Source organism: Struthio camelus, chromosome 25, assembly GCF_040807025.1.
Source record: "Struthio camelus isolate bStrCam1 chromosome 25, bStrCam1.hap1, whole genome shotgun sequence".
NCBI lineage: Eukaryota > Metazoa > Chordata > Aves > Struthioniformes > Struthionidae > Struthio > Struthio camelus.
In genome coordinates this window covers 7,379,062-7,394,945 of record NC_090966.1, presented here as the reverse complement: position 1 = coordinate 7,394,945, position 15,884 = coordinate 7,379,062, and the positions used below count along the sequence as shown (strand labels likewise).

The window sequence follows — 15,884 nt, the reverse complement described above, 5'->3', positions numbered from 1 at the left end:
CTGCTGTCCAGGTTGTCACATGGAATCTGAGGAACTCTTCTGTGGTTGTGCCTTTCTGCTTTGCGGTTCTCCCTGAACCTGTCCTGAGTACACTTTCATGTTTCCTGCCACCCTGACTATGCCTGAGGGACAGTGATATGATCTCCAGTCAGTCAGATTTTTTGGCGTGAGCCACTGCCTGAACCACTTGTCAGCAGTCTGACGCCTTGGAAAAATCAGAACCATTTGCTGACCGGTTGCTGGTCATAAGACTCGGATCTGATGTCTGACACACGCAGATAGGTTCACTGGAATGAAATATTCTTTCAAATAGAGGTTTGCTGCAGTTAAAAATAAATTTAATCTTTGACATCTATGACTTTGCTGCAACTAAGAAAAGTTGCAGCCTTGGGATCAGAAGTTACCTACTGATGTCAGTTTAGAATTCAGTCTTTAAAAGAGAAGAAGGCCATCTCCTTGAAAGGAGGAAAATCAGATTTTTTTTCAACATTTTACTCTGTTTCCAGAATTCTTCAAAAAACCCTGTCTTACCGTAGTTTCCTATGTGATGGCAAGTATCTTATTTTGTAGATTGTGAAGCTACTCTCAGGACACTTAGGTCCTGAAACAAAAACCAGGATGTAAATGCGCTTTGGGGTGCGCATCCCATTTCTTTTGTTAGAAAAAGTTGCTGGTATTATCAAAAAAAAAAGAGTATTTGGCGGATTGCTAATCTGCTTATAGTCAAGCTCAGGAGGCACAGACTGGAAATGTGGCATGCTGTGGGAAAATAAGTGGGAGGGAGGGTTTTCTGTTGTTGCCTCATCGCTCCCTCCTAGTGAACTAGGAGAAATGGTAGCTGTACTACATACAGATCTCAAGAGCAAACCTGAGGTGCTGGGTAGTTTGAGGCAAGCTGTCTTAGCTGAGCGTCCCCAAAGCGTGAGGGGAGGCTCACAGCAGGCAGGCTTGGTAAAAGTGCAAGTGGTAGCTGGGGCAAGCTGCAAGGACTATGTCTCTCCCTGCGGGCAAGGCTGGACTGGAATAGTGTTCAGGGTAGCTGGCTGGGGTAGAGGTTTTGAGCAGTGCAGGATAGTTCTTTCTTGATCAGGTGAGTTTTACAGGCTTATTTATAATGGTGAAACCCTGCCCAAATTCTGTATTTGTTTTGTATTTGCACTGAAGTAGGTGAATGGGAATTATCTGTGAGAACTGGACTCTCTTCCTGAGCGCTTCTTAATGAATTGCTTTTCAATCCAGACTAGGTAGCCATGTCAGCCAAGGCCATCTCTGAGCAGACTGGGAAGGAGTTCTTGTATAAGTATATCTGCACATCCTCTGCTATCCAGAACCGTTTCAAGTATGCCCGTGTCACCCCAGACACTGACTGGGCCCGACTCACCCAGGACCACCCATGGCTTCTGAACGAGGTAAGGAGAAGGACTTGCCTTCCTGTAATGGCTGAGCCCTGACAAACCTCTGTCTGCCCGAGCTGCTCCCTGTCAGGCAGGGCCGGTTGTGCTGTGGCAGCTTGCGTGCAGAACTATGTGCTCTGGCACCTTTCTGAAGGACTAGTAGTCATTTCTACTCTGCCACATTAACTTGCAACACTGATGAAGAAACTTAGCTTACTTCAGGGCGGTTGTATCACCTTCCAAGGGGCCTGATTGTAAAAGTCACTTGAGGACTTAGCAAAATACATAAGCAGAGATGTCTGCAAACTAGAAGCTGCTGCTAACTGCACAGAAGGTAGTCCAGGCTAATTCAGACAAAGCAAGAGAGCCATATGCTCTTATGATGTCAGTCCATGTTCTCAAATCCTTATCCTCTGAATTCATGGAGTGCCTTCTTCTGGTCTAGCTTTGACTTTTGTTTTTTTGACTTCCCTCTCCAGTTAATATATTGCTTGTTTACATAGCATTAGGTAAAACCTTTATTTTTGCTTTTCTCCATGAGATCTTTTATTTCTCCTTGTGCTTCATAGCCATGCATTTTCTGCAGAGAACATATCTCCAGAGCTCCTTTTATTAGCTGTCCAACTTGGCTCCTTTCCAGTGGTTAATTATATTAAGTCACTGGTTAGCAGAACATGAATGTTTCAGTCTTTCACTTACTGATTGATGGAAGCCCTACAGTAAGTAATTTACATTCTCCCCACTCAACTGCAACCGTTAGTTGCTGGAAAATATCAGTAGGGCTTCTAAAAGGACTGCAGAAAACCAGAAGAGAGCAATGAAAGCATCTAGCCTTTAAGGCAAACTCCTGGGATGTCACAAGGGCTGCAGTGTCCACTCAGCAGACAGGTCACTATCACCGTGTTCTGTACTGTAACACGTTATGTTGTGGCTCTATATTGTAAGTTGCTAAAGTGCCAGGGTTTACCAGGCACATAAGAGAGCAGCACCAATTTCCCTAGCTTGCAAATACCACTTTTGCTGAGAAAGTGTTTATCTAGGTACAGTTTTTTGTAGGTATTTTATAAAGAGTCAATGACAGTCAGTTACCATACAGTAACCTTGTAATACATGCATGATTCTTGGCTCTAGCTGATCTCATGTGTAGAGTACGTATTCATAAGCAGCTGACCGTGTGCTCGTGGCTGGCTTTCCATGTCTCTCTAACAATTTCTCCTTGTGAGCCTTTGCTTATGGAGCAATATTAATTTCATGATGTGTCTGAACACTGTTCAGTGTGAATTTTCACAGAAAGGGAGTAGGTAAACACCATCTTCTTCATCTTCAACACTTATATTGAAAAGAATTGTTATCAAAGGTAATCCAGGACAAACTGTCAGCTCAGTCTGTGCTGATACAGTCACCTCTGAGGAGAAATAAGGCAACTTCCTCTCTAAGCACAGAGCAAAAAACTGCAGGCATGTTGTTGAGATGTGTTTACTTAACAACTGTAGTGCGTTAGGCACCGGCCGAGAGATTACATCAAACATCTTCACAGAGGTTTTTTTAGAGAGTTTACTTAAATTTTAGTTTCACCATCTGCAGAGAATCTCTAACCAAAATCACTTTTTTCCTCATAATCCCTTTTGCACAATATTGCAGCGTCTAGTGGTGAAGCCAGATCAGCTAATAAAACGGCGTGGGAAGCTTGGACTGGTTGGAATTAACCTCACTCTGGATCAGGTGAAGGTTTGGCTGAAACAACGTCTGGGCCAAGAAACCACAGTGAGTACGAGGCATGAATGGCAACAAAAACATGAAGACTTTTGTTTTGTCTTTTCTGTCTGCTTGCATCATAGGATCCTGGTGCACAGGTATTTCTTTTGTCCACATTAGTGTAAAAGGCATGTTATGCTGAAGCCAAAGCAACTGAGAAACAGTTTCACAAATAAATCTCCGGCTGGTAAATGAGCATTGTTTAATGACACACCCTGTTAACTTAGTGCCCCCAGTTACCATCTGCTGCCACGTATGCTATGTAGGCCTTGTGTGGTGGGTAGCTCAGAAGGAATTGTACCATTTTGAAAATCCCTTTCGCTTGGGAGTCAGCAGTTGATAGCTCAAGTGCTGTCTCTAACTGGAATAGCTGCATCACATTAATACCCAAGACAGATATAACAAGACAAGTATAAAAGCTGTCATAAAATTGTCTTCTCACTGTAGCCAGCCAGCATGTTTTGGCTGAGGACTGAGCGTTACTTCAAGTCCTTATTTTAACTGGGTGCTGGCTTGTAATACTTATTCTTCTGGGAATGCTACTGCAATGTTAATGATAAGAAATGCCTGCCATCCCAACTGCTATGTTTCAGGAGCTGATGGAGTTTTGTTGCCTCAAGGAGACCGATGCTTTGCCCCTATTATGATTGATATGCTGCTGGCTCCAGCACCGTGCTGTGCAGCCGAGCCAGCGAGGCTTGCCTGAAGGCCATTATGAAACAGCAGGCAACTGCATCTTGCTTGCTGCCCATCAGGAAAGCGATAGATGTTGAAATAACTGCTGAGCACAATGCAACAACCGCATCTAAAGGGAAGACCGTGCCAAGGACTTGGGACCTATTATATTGGCTCCCAAAGCAGTGTCCTCAGGAGCAGGGTATCTATCATGGCATACAGAAGAGTGTCCCTTTAGCCAGGAGACGCCTTTTTGGATGGCAGGAAAGCACCCATGCAGCACAGCTCCTAGGCCCTTGCTTTAGCTGTCTGCTGTTGCAGGGAAGAGGCTAAAGGGTGCTTTTCCTGTCTTCCATACTCACTGACACTGCCTCCAGGGTGACTGCTGGGCACAGGCCTCTGCTTCTGCCACTCGCTGTCTAGCTCAGGATTTCCCTCAGTTGTTTTCTCAGAGCTGCAGGTAGAAGCTCCAGTTCAGTGCTTGTACTTTAATGCCAAACTGATCTGAGGACCTGGTCTCTGGAGTGCTGACTGCTGTCTGCCCTATTGGCCCAGCCTGTCAGCTGCTGTCCTTCGCTGGGAAAATGGGTCACGGCCTGTGTTGATGGCCTGTCACTCTCACCACTTGTCTGAAGGTGAAGCAGCACCAGTGTCTTCCTGTGCTCCAGGCTGACAGAGCAGTCACAGCAGAACAGCCCAAAGCCAGGAAACAAGAACTGGCTGTGCTGCTAATCAAACCCTCAAGAAACTGCCTGTTCCCTGGGTCTACCAAGAAAACTTTGGATCTCTTTCCCTTCCCGATAGCACTGTAAGTGCAGTGGTGTGTAGTATCTGCTAGATGCAGGGCTCGGGCAGTTGTGTTTCAGCCTGTGCTAAGCAGTGCTTCTGTAAAGACTTCATCTGGGACAGGAGATGATGATTCTGCTGCAATTCTGACAGCCAGCTGCCCTGTTAGGAAAGGGAAAGGTGCGCTTGACAGTTTATATGAATTAGTAAAATATCCTGGAGTGCAGGGGCTAGCACAGCAGAGTGTGTGGCAGCAGCAGTACCTGATGTGTGCTGGATTCCTAGGATACATATTAGGGAGATGCTTGGGGGAAATGATTTTAGTCAGAGCAGTGTTAGTTAATTCTTGAAGCTTGACAGCTGTGCTGTCATAAATGCAGATATTGGACAAGCATTCATTGTCTGTCTTGTTTTCTGCCTACAGATTGCTAATGCTAAGGGAGTCTTGAAGAATTTTCTGATTGAGCCCTTTGTCCCCCACAAACAGGTTGGTATATCAATTGGAGCATAAGAGAGTGCTTTTAAACCTTTTCTGACTTCCATGTTGCTCAGACGGATTGATGTAGTGGAGAAAGCAGAGGCTTGGGAGTTTGCCGTTAAGCTGACAGTGCTGATGCATGTTGTCAGAGCTGTATGGAGGTGCAGCGTTAGTCCCTGCAAAAAGTTGTTAGTAATCGTGTTGGTTGCTCTTACTCTCCGCTGGGAGGCGGTTTGTGGTGGTACAGATCACGTGAGAGGGATTTGGTTGCTAGGAAAAAGGCAGCTTAGTGCTCCTTGAATCTGGTGCTCCCATGTATAAATAACAAACTGCTGATGTGAGATGTCTCAGTTAGTGCTGGTGACATCTTCATCCTCTGCCATGGCTTTAGGGAGGTGGTAATTACCTAAGAGGCAGGTGCTTTCACTGTGCCCAGGAAAGGACCATGCTGGCAGCTAAACTAGAGTCTGAGGTTTGTAATGCAGTTGTGTAAGATAGGAGTGTGTTTTTTTTTTTTTTTTTTGTTTTGTGTGTTTTTCCTAGAAGTGGAACATGCTGTCCTCTGGCAGGTTTTACCAGGATGAAGCATTCTGGGCCCTGCCACTCTCCCTCCCAGGCCAGCGCTGCCTGTACAATTCTGAGGGGAGCCTGGGCCATTCCAATGCTACTTATCTTTGGAAAGCTTAGTAATGTGCTCTGCCTCTTCCCTAGCAGTCTGACCACTGACATGAGTGCTGCTTCTTCAGGGTGTTTGCTAGGTGTGACTTACTGATGTTAGTGCCTGGGTCTGTGCTGCAGGAAGAAGAGTTCTATGTGTGCATATATGCTGCCCGTGAGGGAGACTATGTACTTTTCCACCATGAAGGGGGTGTGGATGTGGGAGACGTTGATGCCAAAGCTCAGAAGTTGCTCGTGGGGGTGGACGAAAAGCTTAATGATTCGGATGTAAAGAAGCATCTCCTGCAGCATGCACCAGCAAATAAAAAAGAGTAAGTACGGATGTCCAGTGCCCGTGCCTGCTCTGGACACTGCCATTTGCCCAGAAGTGTGTGTCTGTCTGTTTCCTTTTATGAAAGGAAGTTACGCTTGTTTCACCCTAATAGTCGCTCTCCTAACTTTTTCATTGCTCTCAAGAATGTGCCATGCATCCTAAATCCAAGTTCTTTGACATTATCTGAGCCTCCTGGAAAACTGAAAACAAGTGTTGGTAGCGCTCTGAGCCTTCAGTTGACGGGAGCACTCTTCTCAGCCTAGTAAAGGCTTGACCTGTGTGATATCAGAGACATGTATAGAATTTCTATCCTTCATGCCAGGATAGAAGTTTCATTTATTTAGTGGAAATGGTAATATGACATGAATTTGGTTGCTGATTCAGAAATGTATTGTGCCTTACCCTGACCCAGCTACTTCTAAGAAAATATTCTCTTGATAGTCTTAAGTTTACTGCAAATTGATCTGTAGGTCTCAACTTCTTGAGCATCTCCTTTAATTAAATGCCTATAGCTAGCTATCTTATAAGTCATGACTGGCATTGGTCGGCGCTAAAAGTCTCAAGTATCCTGTCTAAACTAATACAGTTTGTTCCAGTCTCTTCCCCATCCCTCCTAACGAAGCTGAGATCTGACAAAGATGCATTTCTGTCTCTCTGAGATTAAATAGACTGAACATCCATATGATAGTTGTGAGCAACTGTGTTCTCAGGAGTTTGGTGGAGTATAATTAAGATGAGTCATCAAGGTCTTTCTTTCCTTGAGTCATCACGTAGGCTTCTTCCAGAGAAGATGAATGAGAATGAAATAAATTGATACAGACTAGATTTGCAGTTGGCCACTAATATAAATGAAGCAGAACAGGCTGTATTTTATATTTGGCTGCTTTAATGAATTTGTGTTTAATTTTTTTTTCCCCCTTCAGCATCTTGGCTAGCTTCATCTCTGGCCTGTTCAACCTTTATGAGGATCTGTATTTCACATACCTCGAGATCAATCCATTAGGTAACTGATGTTTTGTGGAGCCCAGATGCAGGGCTGCCTGTTAATCTGTTTTAAAATATTGAAATATTTATTTTACTCTTCTGTGGTTTATGTAGTTAATAACGGTATTGAGTAGTGCCTGCAAAAGAAGTACAAGAGTGGCTGTGATGTCTCTTGGAGTTCTTAGTTACGTGAATCCAAAATGGGGACAGTTAGGAGGTGCTGTTCTCTGCCATCTAATTTCCTGGCACTTAAAAAAAACCTTCTGATACTGATGTTGATCAGAACTGAAGAACATAAAAGTTGCTCTGAATCAGAACAGAATAGCATCTGAGCTTGAACCTGGTCCGTGACTATGGTCAGTAGTTGATTCTTAAGGGACTTCTTTGGTAAGCATAACTAAATAATGAAGGTGGAGGAAGGGGAACAAATGTGATCTAGCTTTTGTAAATGATCTCTATATGGTATCAAATTTTATGAACAAATCCATAATGTTTGCCTTTGTACAAAATGCAGCTAAGTCTGGTATTTTTCAAATGCAGTTGTGACCAAAGATGGTGTCTACATCCTTGATTTGGCCGCGAAGATTGATGCGACTGCTGACTACATTTGTAAAGTGAAATGGGGGGATGTGGAATTCCCCCCTCCCTTTGGCAGGGAAGCTTACCCAGAGGCAAGTAAACAACCCACTCGGGCCCAAATCCCTCTGACTGCAAAGATCAATTACTCATTGCTGTACGTGCATGACACTGAAGTTATCCTCTCTCATAGGGTTTTGTTGCTGTATTTCAAGTACCTTGCTGCTGTTATCCATAAAGACAGCAAAGAGCTTGTGCAAACCTGTGTAGTACTAGTATTTCTCATAATAGCATTTTTGAACTGCAATTACTTGCCATCTTTGTTTGGATCTTCTTTCATTTAGAACTCTGACTTTCCTTTTTAAATGGAATTATGTGCCAGAAGCTTTGTACTTGTGGAGTCGTCTTTATATGGTTCTTGCCTGCATTGCTTCTTTGTCAGCATTATTATTTTGGGGGAGTACTGGTTATTGGCAGGCTCGTGGGGCTGACGTTTCCTCAGTGTCTGAGTTTAATCCCTGAGAGCAGGGTACCAGTTGTGTACAAAATCTGTATGACTGTAAATCCAAATAATATACTCTCAACTATCAAACTTTGAAGAAAAAAGTTAAGATGTTAACCCATCTGTTGTCCTGAAAAGTGAAGAATGAGAAGAGGCATGATGGCAAACGTTATTTGTTTTAAAGTTCAGAAATGCCCATTCCCTCTCAGAATTACCTGGGCTTGTACTGCTAGTCACATAGACACTGCTTCATGCATAGCCTCCCGACAGCTTCAGACTGTTGGAAGCAAAGCTCTTTCCTTAATTGTGCTAGTACTTATTTCAGGTGACTGCTCTGCTGTCTCCAGAAGGGTTTTTGTCCTTCTGATTTTTCATTTTAATAATTATAATTATGCTTAAATTGGGGAAGGTTTCTGTAACGTGGCCAGGAAATCCATTTAGCTATTTCTCTCTGTGTAGCGTGCTGGATGCCAGCACTTAACTCAATTTGCTCTTTAATGGATTAGTTTTAGTCTCTCTGAATCATCCCTCCACAAGTCACTGTGAAGGTTATTATGTCAGTGTCTTCATTGAGAATTTTAATGAACTCCCAATAAAGTGCTTCAACAGGCAAGCACGCTGTGGGACAGGAACGCCATGTTGAGCCAAATGACAGCTCTCTTGGTGATTACGTTCCTGGCTACAGCACAGCCAGAGAGCGTAGTCTTGGGTGTGTTGACTTTAAATTTCTTCTCAGGCTGAAATTTCTTCTGAAATTTCACAAGGTCAGAACAAGACTCTTCAATCTGGAGGCATTTGATTCAGGGGAGGGAGACAACTTTTTTCATGTGACTGGTATGTGGAGCCATGAAAGTTGGGAGCTTCCAAGAGCTGCTGAGCGGTGGTGGGAAAGACCATTTTTTTTCTGTTACTTCAGAGCCTGATAAAATGGAAAGGGCAGTGCGGTGCAGCTTAGTGAAACATAACCAGTAGCTAGCTGCATTTCTAAAATTTTTCATGTGCAGACAGGAAAACTCAGCTTCTGGACCTACAAATGAAATAATTTCAAATTCATTTATAGCAATCGCTTGTGACTTCACCTGGGCAAGCAAGGGACAAGGCAGCAGAAGAGTAGGAAACACCTTGTAAAGACAACAAGTATCCTTTGGAGGATATGATCTTGATAAGCAAGAATCAGAATTTTTGAGTGTATGCTCAGGTTGATTTTTTTCCCCTTTGAGTTTGTTACAGAGATAGCTTGCAGCTTTCCATCAGTCCAATTTCAGTGTTCTGTCTTGGAGAACACGTGACACAAATCAGTCCTACACGTGACACAAATCAGTCCTGGCCCTGATAGATGAAGTTGGGTTTCCTTCTTTTTACAAAAAAAATTGCATTTTTAATTCCAATTGCAATCAAGGGGAGCTGTGGGAGCTCTCCACCTCTAAAAGTTGGGCCCGGCATCCCTAACCCTTTGGTTCCAGAAAGAGGATGCAGTAATTAGCCAAAGAGAAGGAATTTTAAATACTATGTTCTGCTCTGTCTGCAGGAAGCCTACATTGCTGATCTGGATGCAAAGAGTGGAGCCAGCCTGAAACTGACTCTTCTCAATCCCAAAGGCAGGATCTGGACCATGGTGGCTGGTGGTGGTGCCTCTGTGGTCTACAGGTACCAGAAACAAGGTTTTCAAAGGCGGTGGTGGATTTACAGTGCTGGAAGAAAATAATTGATGCAGCCTCTGAAATGGAGACTCGCCTAAAGCAGTCTTTCCCATGTCATGACTGCTTGGGACCTATTCGTAATGAGGATACCATGCAGATTTCTTTCCAATACATGGAATATAGTGTCCCTTAGTGGTGGTGATTTACTTCTGGGCTGTTGAAATATTATGGGGGTTTTTTTTGGCCTAAAAAGAAACAAGCAGGCTGGCTGAAAGCTGTTTATGGTAGTGCAGTTGCTGTGGCAGCCGCTGAGTTCCCATCATATCTAGGAAGTATAACAGGATTAATCACAGCTGGCACCCAGAGGAGAGCAGTCATCTCAAGACAGCATGACCTCTCTGTTATAGTACCCCTTTCCTACGAATATGGAATGCTTTATTAAGGCCTTTACAGTTGCTTGAAAATTATAAGTAGTCTCTTTCCTTTTCTTACAGTGACACCATTTGTGACCTGGGGGGTGTGAATGAACTGGCTAACTATGGGGAATACTCAGGAGCCCCAAGTGAGCAACAAACTTATGACTATGCTAAGACTATTCTCTCCCTCATGACACGGGAGAAACATCCTGAAGGTAAGAAAGACACTGGAATTTGGACTGTAGCAATGGTAATCGACTGGTCAGGAAGGGTGAATGGCTCAGTTGCTCAGCTGTGAGGGTGTATTTAGGGGAAAAACTGAACAAATTTGGGCTGTTACTATATTTAGACCTGCCTGGAAGAGCTTTTTAATATGTTGCTTCCCTCTGGGTGCAATAGCAATGGGATTCTATCAGCTCTTGCTTCAGAGACAGGACTTGTATTTTTCCATGTAGCAAAGAATACAAATGTGGATCAAGAGATTCTTATCAGAAAACTTCTTGCCTGGATAAGAATTTTGTACCAAGCTTTGCTAAATATACTCTTCGCAAAAGCGTTGGCTAGTCTGAACTACAGCACTGTTCCACTTTCTCTATGTTCTGAGCTGCTTCATGATTTAAAATTACTGTTCTTAAAACAGGTTGTTTTATTTATTTACTGCTTCTTTCCTCAGGTAAAATTCTAATCATTGGAGGCAGCATTGCTAACTTCACCAATGTGGCAGCCACTTTTAAAGTAAGTGACCATTCAGTATCAAGAAGTGCCTGCAGCATGCTGTCTGCAACCGTTTACCTTCTCCACCACCTCAATTCACCTGCCCTATATATTCCCTTCTTAGGGCATTGTGAGAGCAATTAAAGACTACCAAGGCCCTCTAAAGGAGCATGAGGTGAGGATCTTTGTGCGAAGGGGAGGCCCAAACTACCAGGAAGGACTGCGCGTCATGGGAGAAGTGGGTGAGAACCATTCTGTTCCTTACATTTTGTTCTCTTATCTTGTTTCTCCTACCTGCTTTCTGATGTACCTTTCCAAGGTTTAATAATTGGCCTCAGCAGAAGTTCATCTTGTTCCTTTTTTCCCCAAACCTGACTGTGTTTGTATGCATACACAGGGAAGACAACTGGGATCCCCATCCATGTCTTTGGCACAGAGACTCACATGACTGCTATTGTGGGCATGGCACTTGGCCATCGGCCTATCCCTAATCAGCCACCTGCTGCAGCTCACACTGCCAACTTCCTTCTCAATGCCAGCGGCAGCCCTTCGGTGAGTTCTGCCCCTCTCTGCGAAAGGGAACATATGTGAGGAACCTTCTGAAGGGAGCTTCCCCTTTCTGAACAGGTCAGACTTCAAGGGATAACTTCCAAAGCCTGCTGCTGACCACCACCCCGCCCCCCCCATGTCCAGCAGAAATTGTTCTGGCTGCTATTCGTTGTTAGGCCTTGCAGCAGTGTGTGAAAGCCATCACTATGAAGGAAATTCCCATCTGGAAATAGCCTGTTAGCAACCACCACATGTTAAGCACTTTCACAACAAATCTGTATCTGAGGTCACTGTATGCAGGTCCTTGTCCTTCTCTTTCCATAATGGGAATCTGATTTTTTTTTTTTTTTTCATTCAGTTTCTGAACTGGCAGATGCTGGAAGGCAGGCTTTCTTTCAGACTCTGAACACAGGAACGCTACTGGGAAAGACAATTATACTTGGTATTTGCTGCTCAGACGAATCTCATTATCTCACTGATGTAGTTTTATTTCAGATTTGATAGTGATTTGCACTTTTCTGTAGAAGTGCCTTTTAGTATGACAGGACACATCTTGGCCACTGTCATACTTGTACAGTCCAAATCTTTAGGACTACTAAAGTGACTTCTCCTGCGTGGTTCACTGGAGGGCACTCCTCACTTGTCCACCTCATTTTTGCAGAAAATGTGATGACACCTCAAAAACGAGAAACGAGAATGTGACTCTTGAACCTACTGGGTACATCATTGTTTAGGAGTTCTCCCTCCCACGAATGAAACGTTTCTATCCCAAAGTTAATTTTCTTTGGTTCTCTTTGGAGAATAGTATATCCAAGCGGCCATCTCCCCATGCACGCTCCAGAAAAGGCTTCCCAATATCCATTTCTGGCACACTGTCCCTTACTGACTAGGCTTCTAAATCTTTCAGACTCCAGCACCAAGCAGAACAGCTTCTTTCTCTGAGTCCAGACCAGATGATATTGCTCCAGCCAAAAAGGCAAAGCCAACAGCACCGCTTGGTAAGTCCAGCATTGTGAATGGTCACTAGCAGTTCTCTTCTGCTGCAAGTTGTCAAAAGAGCATGACCTAGTGCCTTCTGCGCAAATGGAAAATAGGGATTTAACTAATGCCTTCTCTGGTTAGAAAGAGAAGCAGTTTTGTGGTAACTATCTTTTGTTTTTTGAATTTAGTTAGTGCTTTTAGAATGTTGTCAGCTGGTGTGTTATTAGCTTAAACAAGGTGAGTCAGAGTTGCCTTGGTCTGAGATGTTACTTTCAAGGGAACAACTTAATTTGAGAATTCCAGCTTTCCCATCTCTTCTTAGGCAAGACCAGTGGAAAACAGATTAGATTCTCTGGGCTGTGGTTGCTGAACTGAGGCCTGCTTTCTATTTAAATATTTGGGAGGTGTGTCTTGGGATGTTTTTGGAACTGTGTAGACATTCAAAGGCCCTCCTGGTATATGCATCTTCCTGGATGAACCTTCCACAAACAGTGCTGAAAACTCTGTCAGCTCAGAAAGAGTCATGCTACTCCTCAAACACCTAGGATCTGAGGTTCCTGTATTCTTTGTGTACTTAAGTATGTAGGAAATGTCTTTGGCATGGTGGTTTGCAAGAGCTTTGGCGGTCTTTTGGTTGTTTCTGGAAGTCTTACTGGATAAAAGCATGCTATAGGGAAGGAAAACAATAGCAAAATTGGGTAGGGAGAAAATGTGATGCTGTCCTTCTCTTCTTCCCAGACAGAAGAGCTGTCCTGCTCTTCTTCCCTTCAGTGTGAGGAGATACTGATCCCATTGTCAACAGTATGACATGACAGCAGGATTCAGATCTTTCTGGTGAAACAGATCACAAAAATCATATTGCTGTCATAATTGTGCACAGAATTTTGCATGAACAGCGCTTTAAAAGTAGACTGACAAATGTGAGCCATGGAGCTTACAGAGTAGGGAACTGTCACCTGGGCCTGAAATGTGTTTTTCTTGGGAGAAGCAAAATACTTTTGGATGGCAATATGCAAAGCTTGATGTCCAGGCACTTGGAGAGGAATTAAGATGGAGAGCGCTCCAGTACAAGCCAGTTTTGCTGGTATTCCCTAGCTGCATTGTTTAGTATAATTTTAAAAAGAAACTGCACAACTGAGGGTGGGTTTCAGAACTGCTTGGCACCATCTCATAACATGGAATCTAGCCATTTAAAAAAAAAGCTTATTGTGTAACCTTTCCCCTGTACTTAAGGAAGAGAAAAGCATTTGATTAGGAGTTTCCTACTTTTTAAGATGTGTTGCTTTAAACAAAAGCAAAAACCAAAAGCCCCGAGTGCTGTGGGGAGGAGGGAGATAATAGCATCCAGTCACCAGGTGCCCTGGTGGGCTGCTCGGGTGACAGTAGTCAACTGTGTCATATTGTTGCATGAGTGATTCTCTCTTTAACAGATTCAATCCCAGCTTCAAGACCTGGTCCAGGTAGGACATGTGTGACTAGCTGAATGTGTCTGGCCTTGCTGGCAGCTGACTTTTAGTTTTTTGTTTTTGTTGCTGTTTTCTCTCTCAAAGTTTGCAGTGTTGTCTGGTTCTTCCCTCCTGCCCAGCGTATGTAGTCAGCACAGTACAAACTCTTTAGCTGTTTCTGAAGTGCAGCCTGCATACTCCTTTGCATAAAGGGATTCATTATTTCTGGGGGAGGGAGGGACAGGTCTCAAACTTTTTTCTTTTCCCCTCCCCCTCATAATTATTGGAGAGAAAACAGGCCTCAGCACGTTTGAAAAGCTTTGTTCTCTTGGACGTTTTAAAAAATGAAGGAATCGCTAACTATTCCTATTAAGTGGCCTTTTGTTTTAAAGGGAAGCAAAATAACACAGATGCCATGCTTATGAGCCTTGAAGGGCATAGAAAAGTCACTGAATGAACCAAATGCTCTTGTTGTATCAGTTCAGCAAACCATTAAAGCCTGTGCTCAGTGACATTATGGGGACTTGGTGCACGTTTCTGAGCTCTGTGCTGGATAAGAATGAACTGCTGAATCAGGGTCAAAGTGAAGTTTCAAGCAATTTTCCCCATTGTGCTTTGAAATAAAGAAAGAGGGGTGTGGTTGCAGGCAAATATCATCACCTTTCTGGACCTGCATTTTCCCGTTTTTATGGAAATGAATGTTACCACCTTGCAGGTACCTGCAAGAAAAACTAAGGCTTTTTTCAGTGTAGGAAGCTTACTAAATACAAGCCATGTGGCAGTTGATCTAAACTGTGAACATTCATGGGTGGAGAAAACAGTGACTGATTTATTCTTAAAGGCAGGAGAACAGTATCTTGTTGAATCCTTAATGTTGCCTACCTATGATTCAAAGCCAAAAAGAAATTAGCTGTAGACTGAGTTGTGTTCAGCAGTTGGATCGGCTCAGATTAAGAAATCAGCTCAGACTACTTAAGAGTCTGCCTGGAGTCAAAGGGAGGAACTCAACATTTTGCTGTGACAAATGATGTAAACATACTTCAAGCAAATAGTTCATCTTCACTAGCTGAACTGTTGCCTTTCCTGTGACTCTGTCCCCCAAAGCCAAGTTTTGGGCCACGTTAATTCTTGGGACAATCGGTTATTTGTTGGATTCTCATCATCAAAAAGAACTGGAGGGATGGAAAAAAGTAATGTACAGCTGCTTTGCTCCCTCCCTCCCCCCCCCCCCAATTTGTTCTTATTTCCTATCATCCTGTTGTGACCCCTGACACATGCAGCAGGCAAGCCTTCTGTGGTCCTCTCGGATTGTAGGCTGTATATTTAATTTAAAAAAATCAAAGTTCCCTTCCTTTTCAGCTTTGCAGAATAAATCTAGCTGAGGGGGAATATGACTGACCTATCTGAGGAGAGGAAGAGGTGGTTTTTTGCGTCTCATCTCTCCTGTCCTACACCATGGGCACTTGCCCTCTTTGTTGTAAAACCCAAAACCTGGCTATTGTGTTCAGAATCCTGGGAAGGGGGATGCTGCTTCATCTACAGTTTCTTCCTTAATTTGGATAGTGTGGCTACTACCTTCTTCAGCTGAGCTTTTGGGTTTAGTTTGGAGGGAGGGGAATATGCTTATTTGGGAGACTTTCAGCAGACATTTGGCAAATGCGCAACACTGCAGCTTTTGTCTTGCACAGATGTACATTTTTGGGTGTGTTTTGTTTTTTGTTTGTTCCCATTCTGGGCAGGTAAAGCTACAACCCTGTTCAGCCGTCACACCAAAGCTATTATTTGGGGGATGCAGACACGGGCTGTGCAAGGAATGCTGGACTTTGATTATATTTGCTCCCGGGACGAGCCTTCAGTAGCTGCTATGGTTTATCCATTCACGTAAGTATCCTTTTGTTGACCACATCATTGTTCTGGCTGCCTTCTCTCTAAAATCCTTCTGTTAGTTTCCTCTCTTCCAATTTCTGTTTTTCTCTAGCACAGCTCTGCCCTACTCCA

The 15,884-nt window shown here is 43.6% G+C and overlaps 1 protein-coding gene across 7 annotated transcripts in view; it reads left to right on the top strand.

Moving 5' to 3' along the window:
- Positions 1-15,884, top strand: part of ACLY (ATP citrate lyase) — a 44,282-nt gene that overhangs the window by 18,868 nt on the left and 9,530 nt on the right. For 3 of the 7 annotated variants that reach the window (XM_068918722.1, XM_068918720.1, XM_068918721.1), the window contains 14 exons: positions 1,240-1,409; positions 3,036-3,158; positions 5,035-5,097; positions 5,887-6,077; positions 7,003-7,082; positions 7,604-7,734; positions 9,670-9,788; positions 10,276-10,412; positions 10,871-10,932; positions 11,036-11,153; positions 11,309-11,463; positions 12,368-12,458; positions 13,872-13,901; positions 15,626-15,767. In XM_068918722.1, coding sequence (XP_068774823.1) covers positions 1,251-1,409; positions 3,036-3,158; positions 5,035-5,097; positions 5,887-6,077; positions 7,003-7,082; positions 7,604-7,734; positions 9,670-9,788; positions 10,276-10,412; positions 10,871-10,932; positions 11,036-11,153; positions 11,309-11,463; positions 12,368-12,458; positions 13,872-13,901; positions 15,626-15,767 — 1,601 coding nt within the window. In that variant the 5' untranslated portion in view covers positions 1,240-1,250. Of the gene's footprint in view, positions 1-1,239; positions 1,410-3,035; positions 3,159-5,034; positions 5,098-5,886; positions 6,078-7,002; positions 7,083-7,603; positions 7,739-9,669; positions 9,789-10,275; positions 10,413-10,870; positions 10,933-11,035; positions 11,154-11,308; positions 11,464-12,367; positions 12,459-13,871; positions 13,902-15,625; positions 15,768-15,884 lie in introns of all 7 variants that reach the window. The other 4 variants (XM_068918726.1, XM_068918724.1, XM_068918725.1 and 1 more) reach the window with 2 other exon arrangements.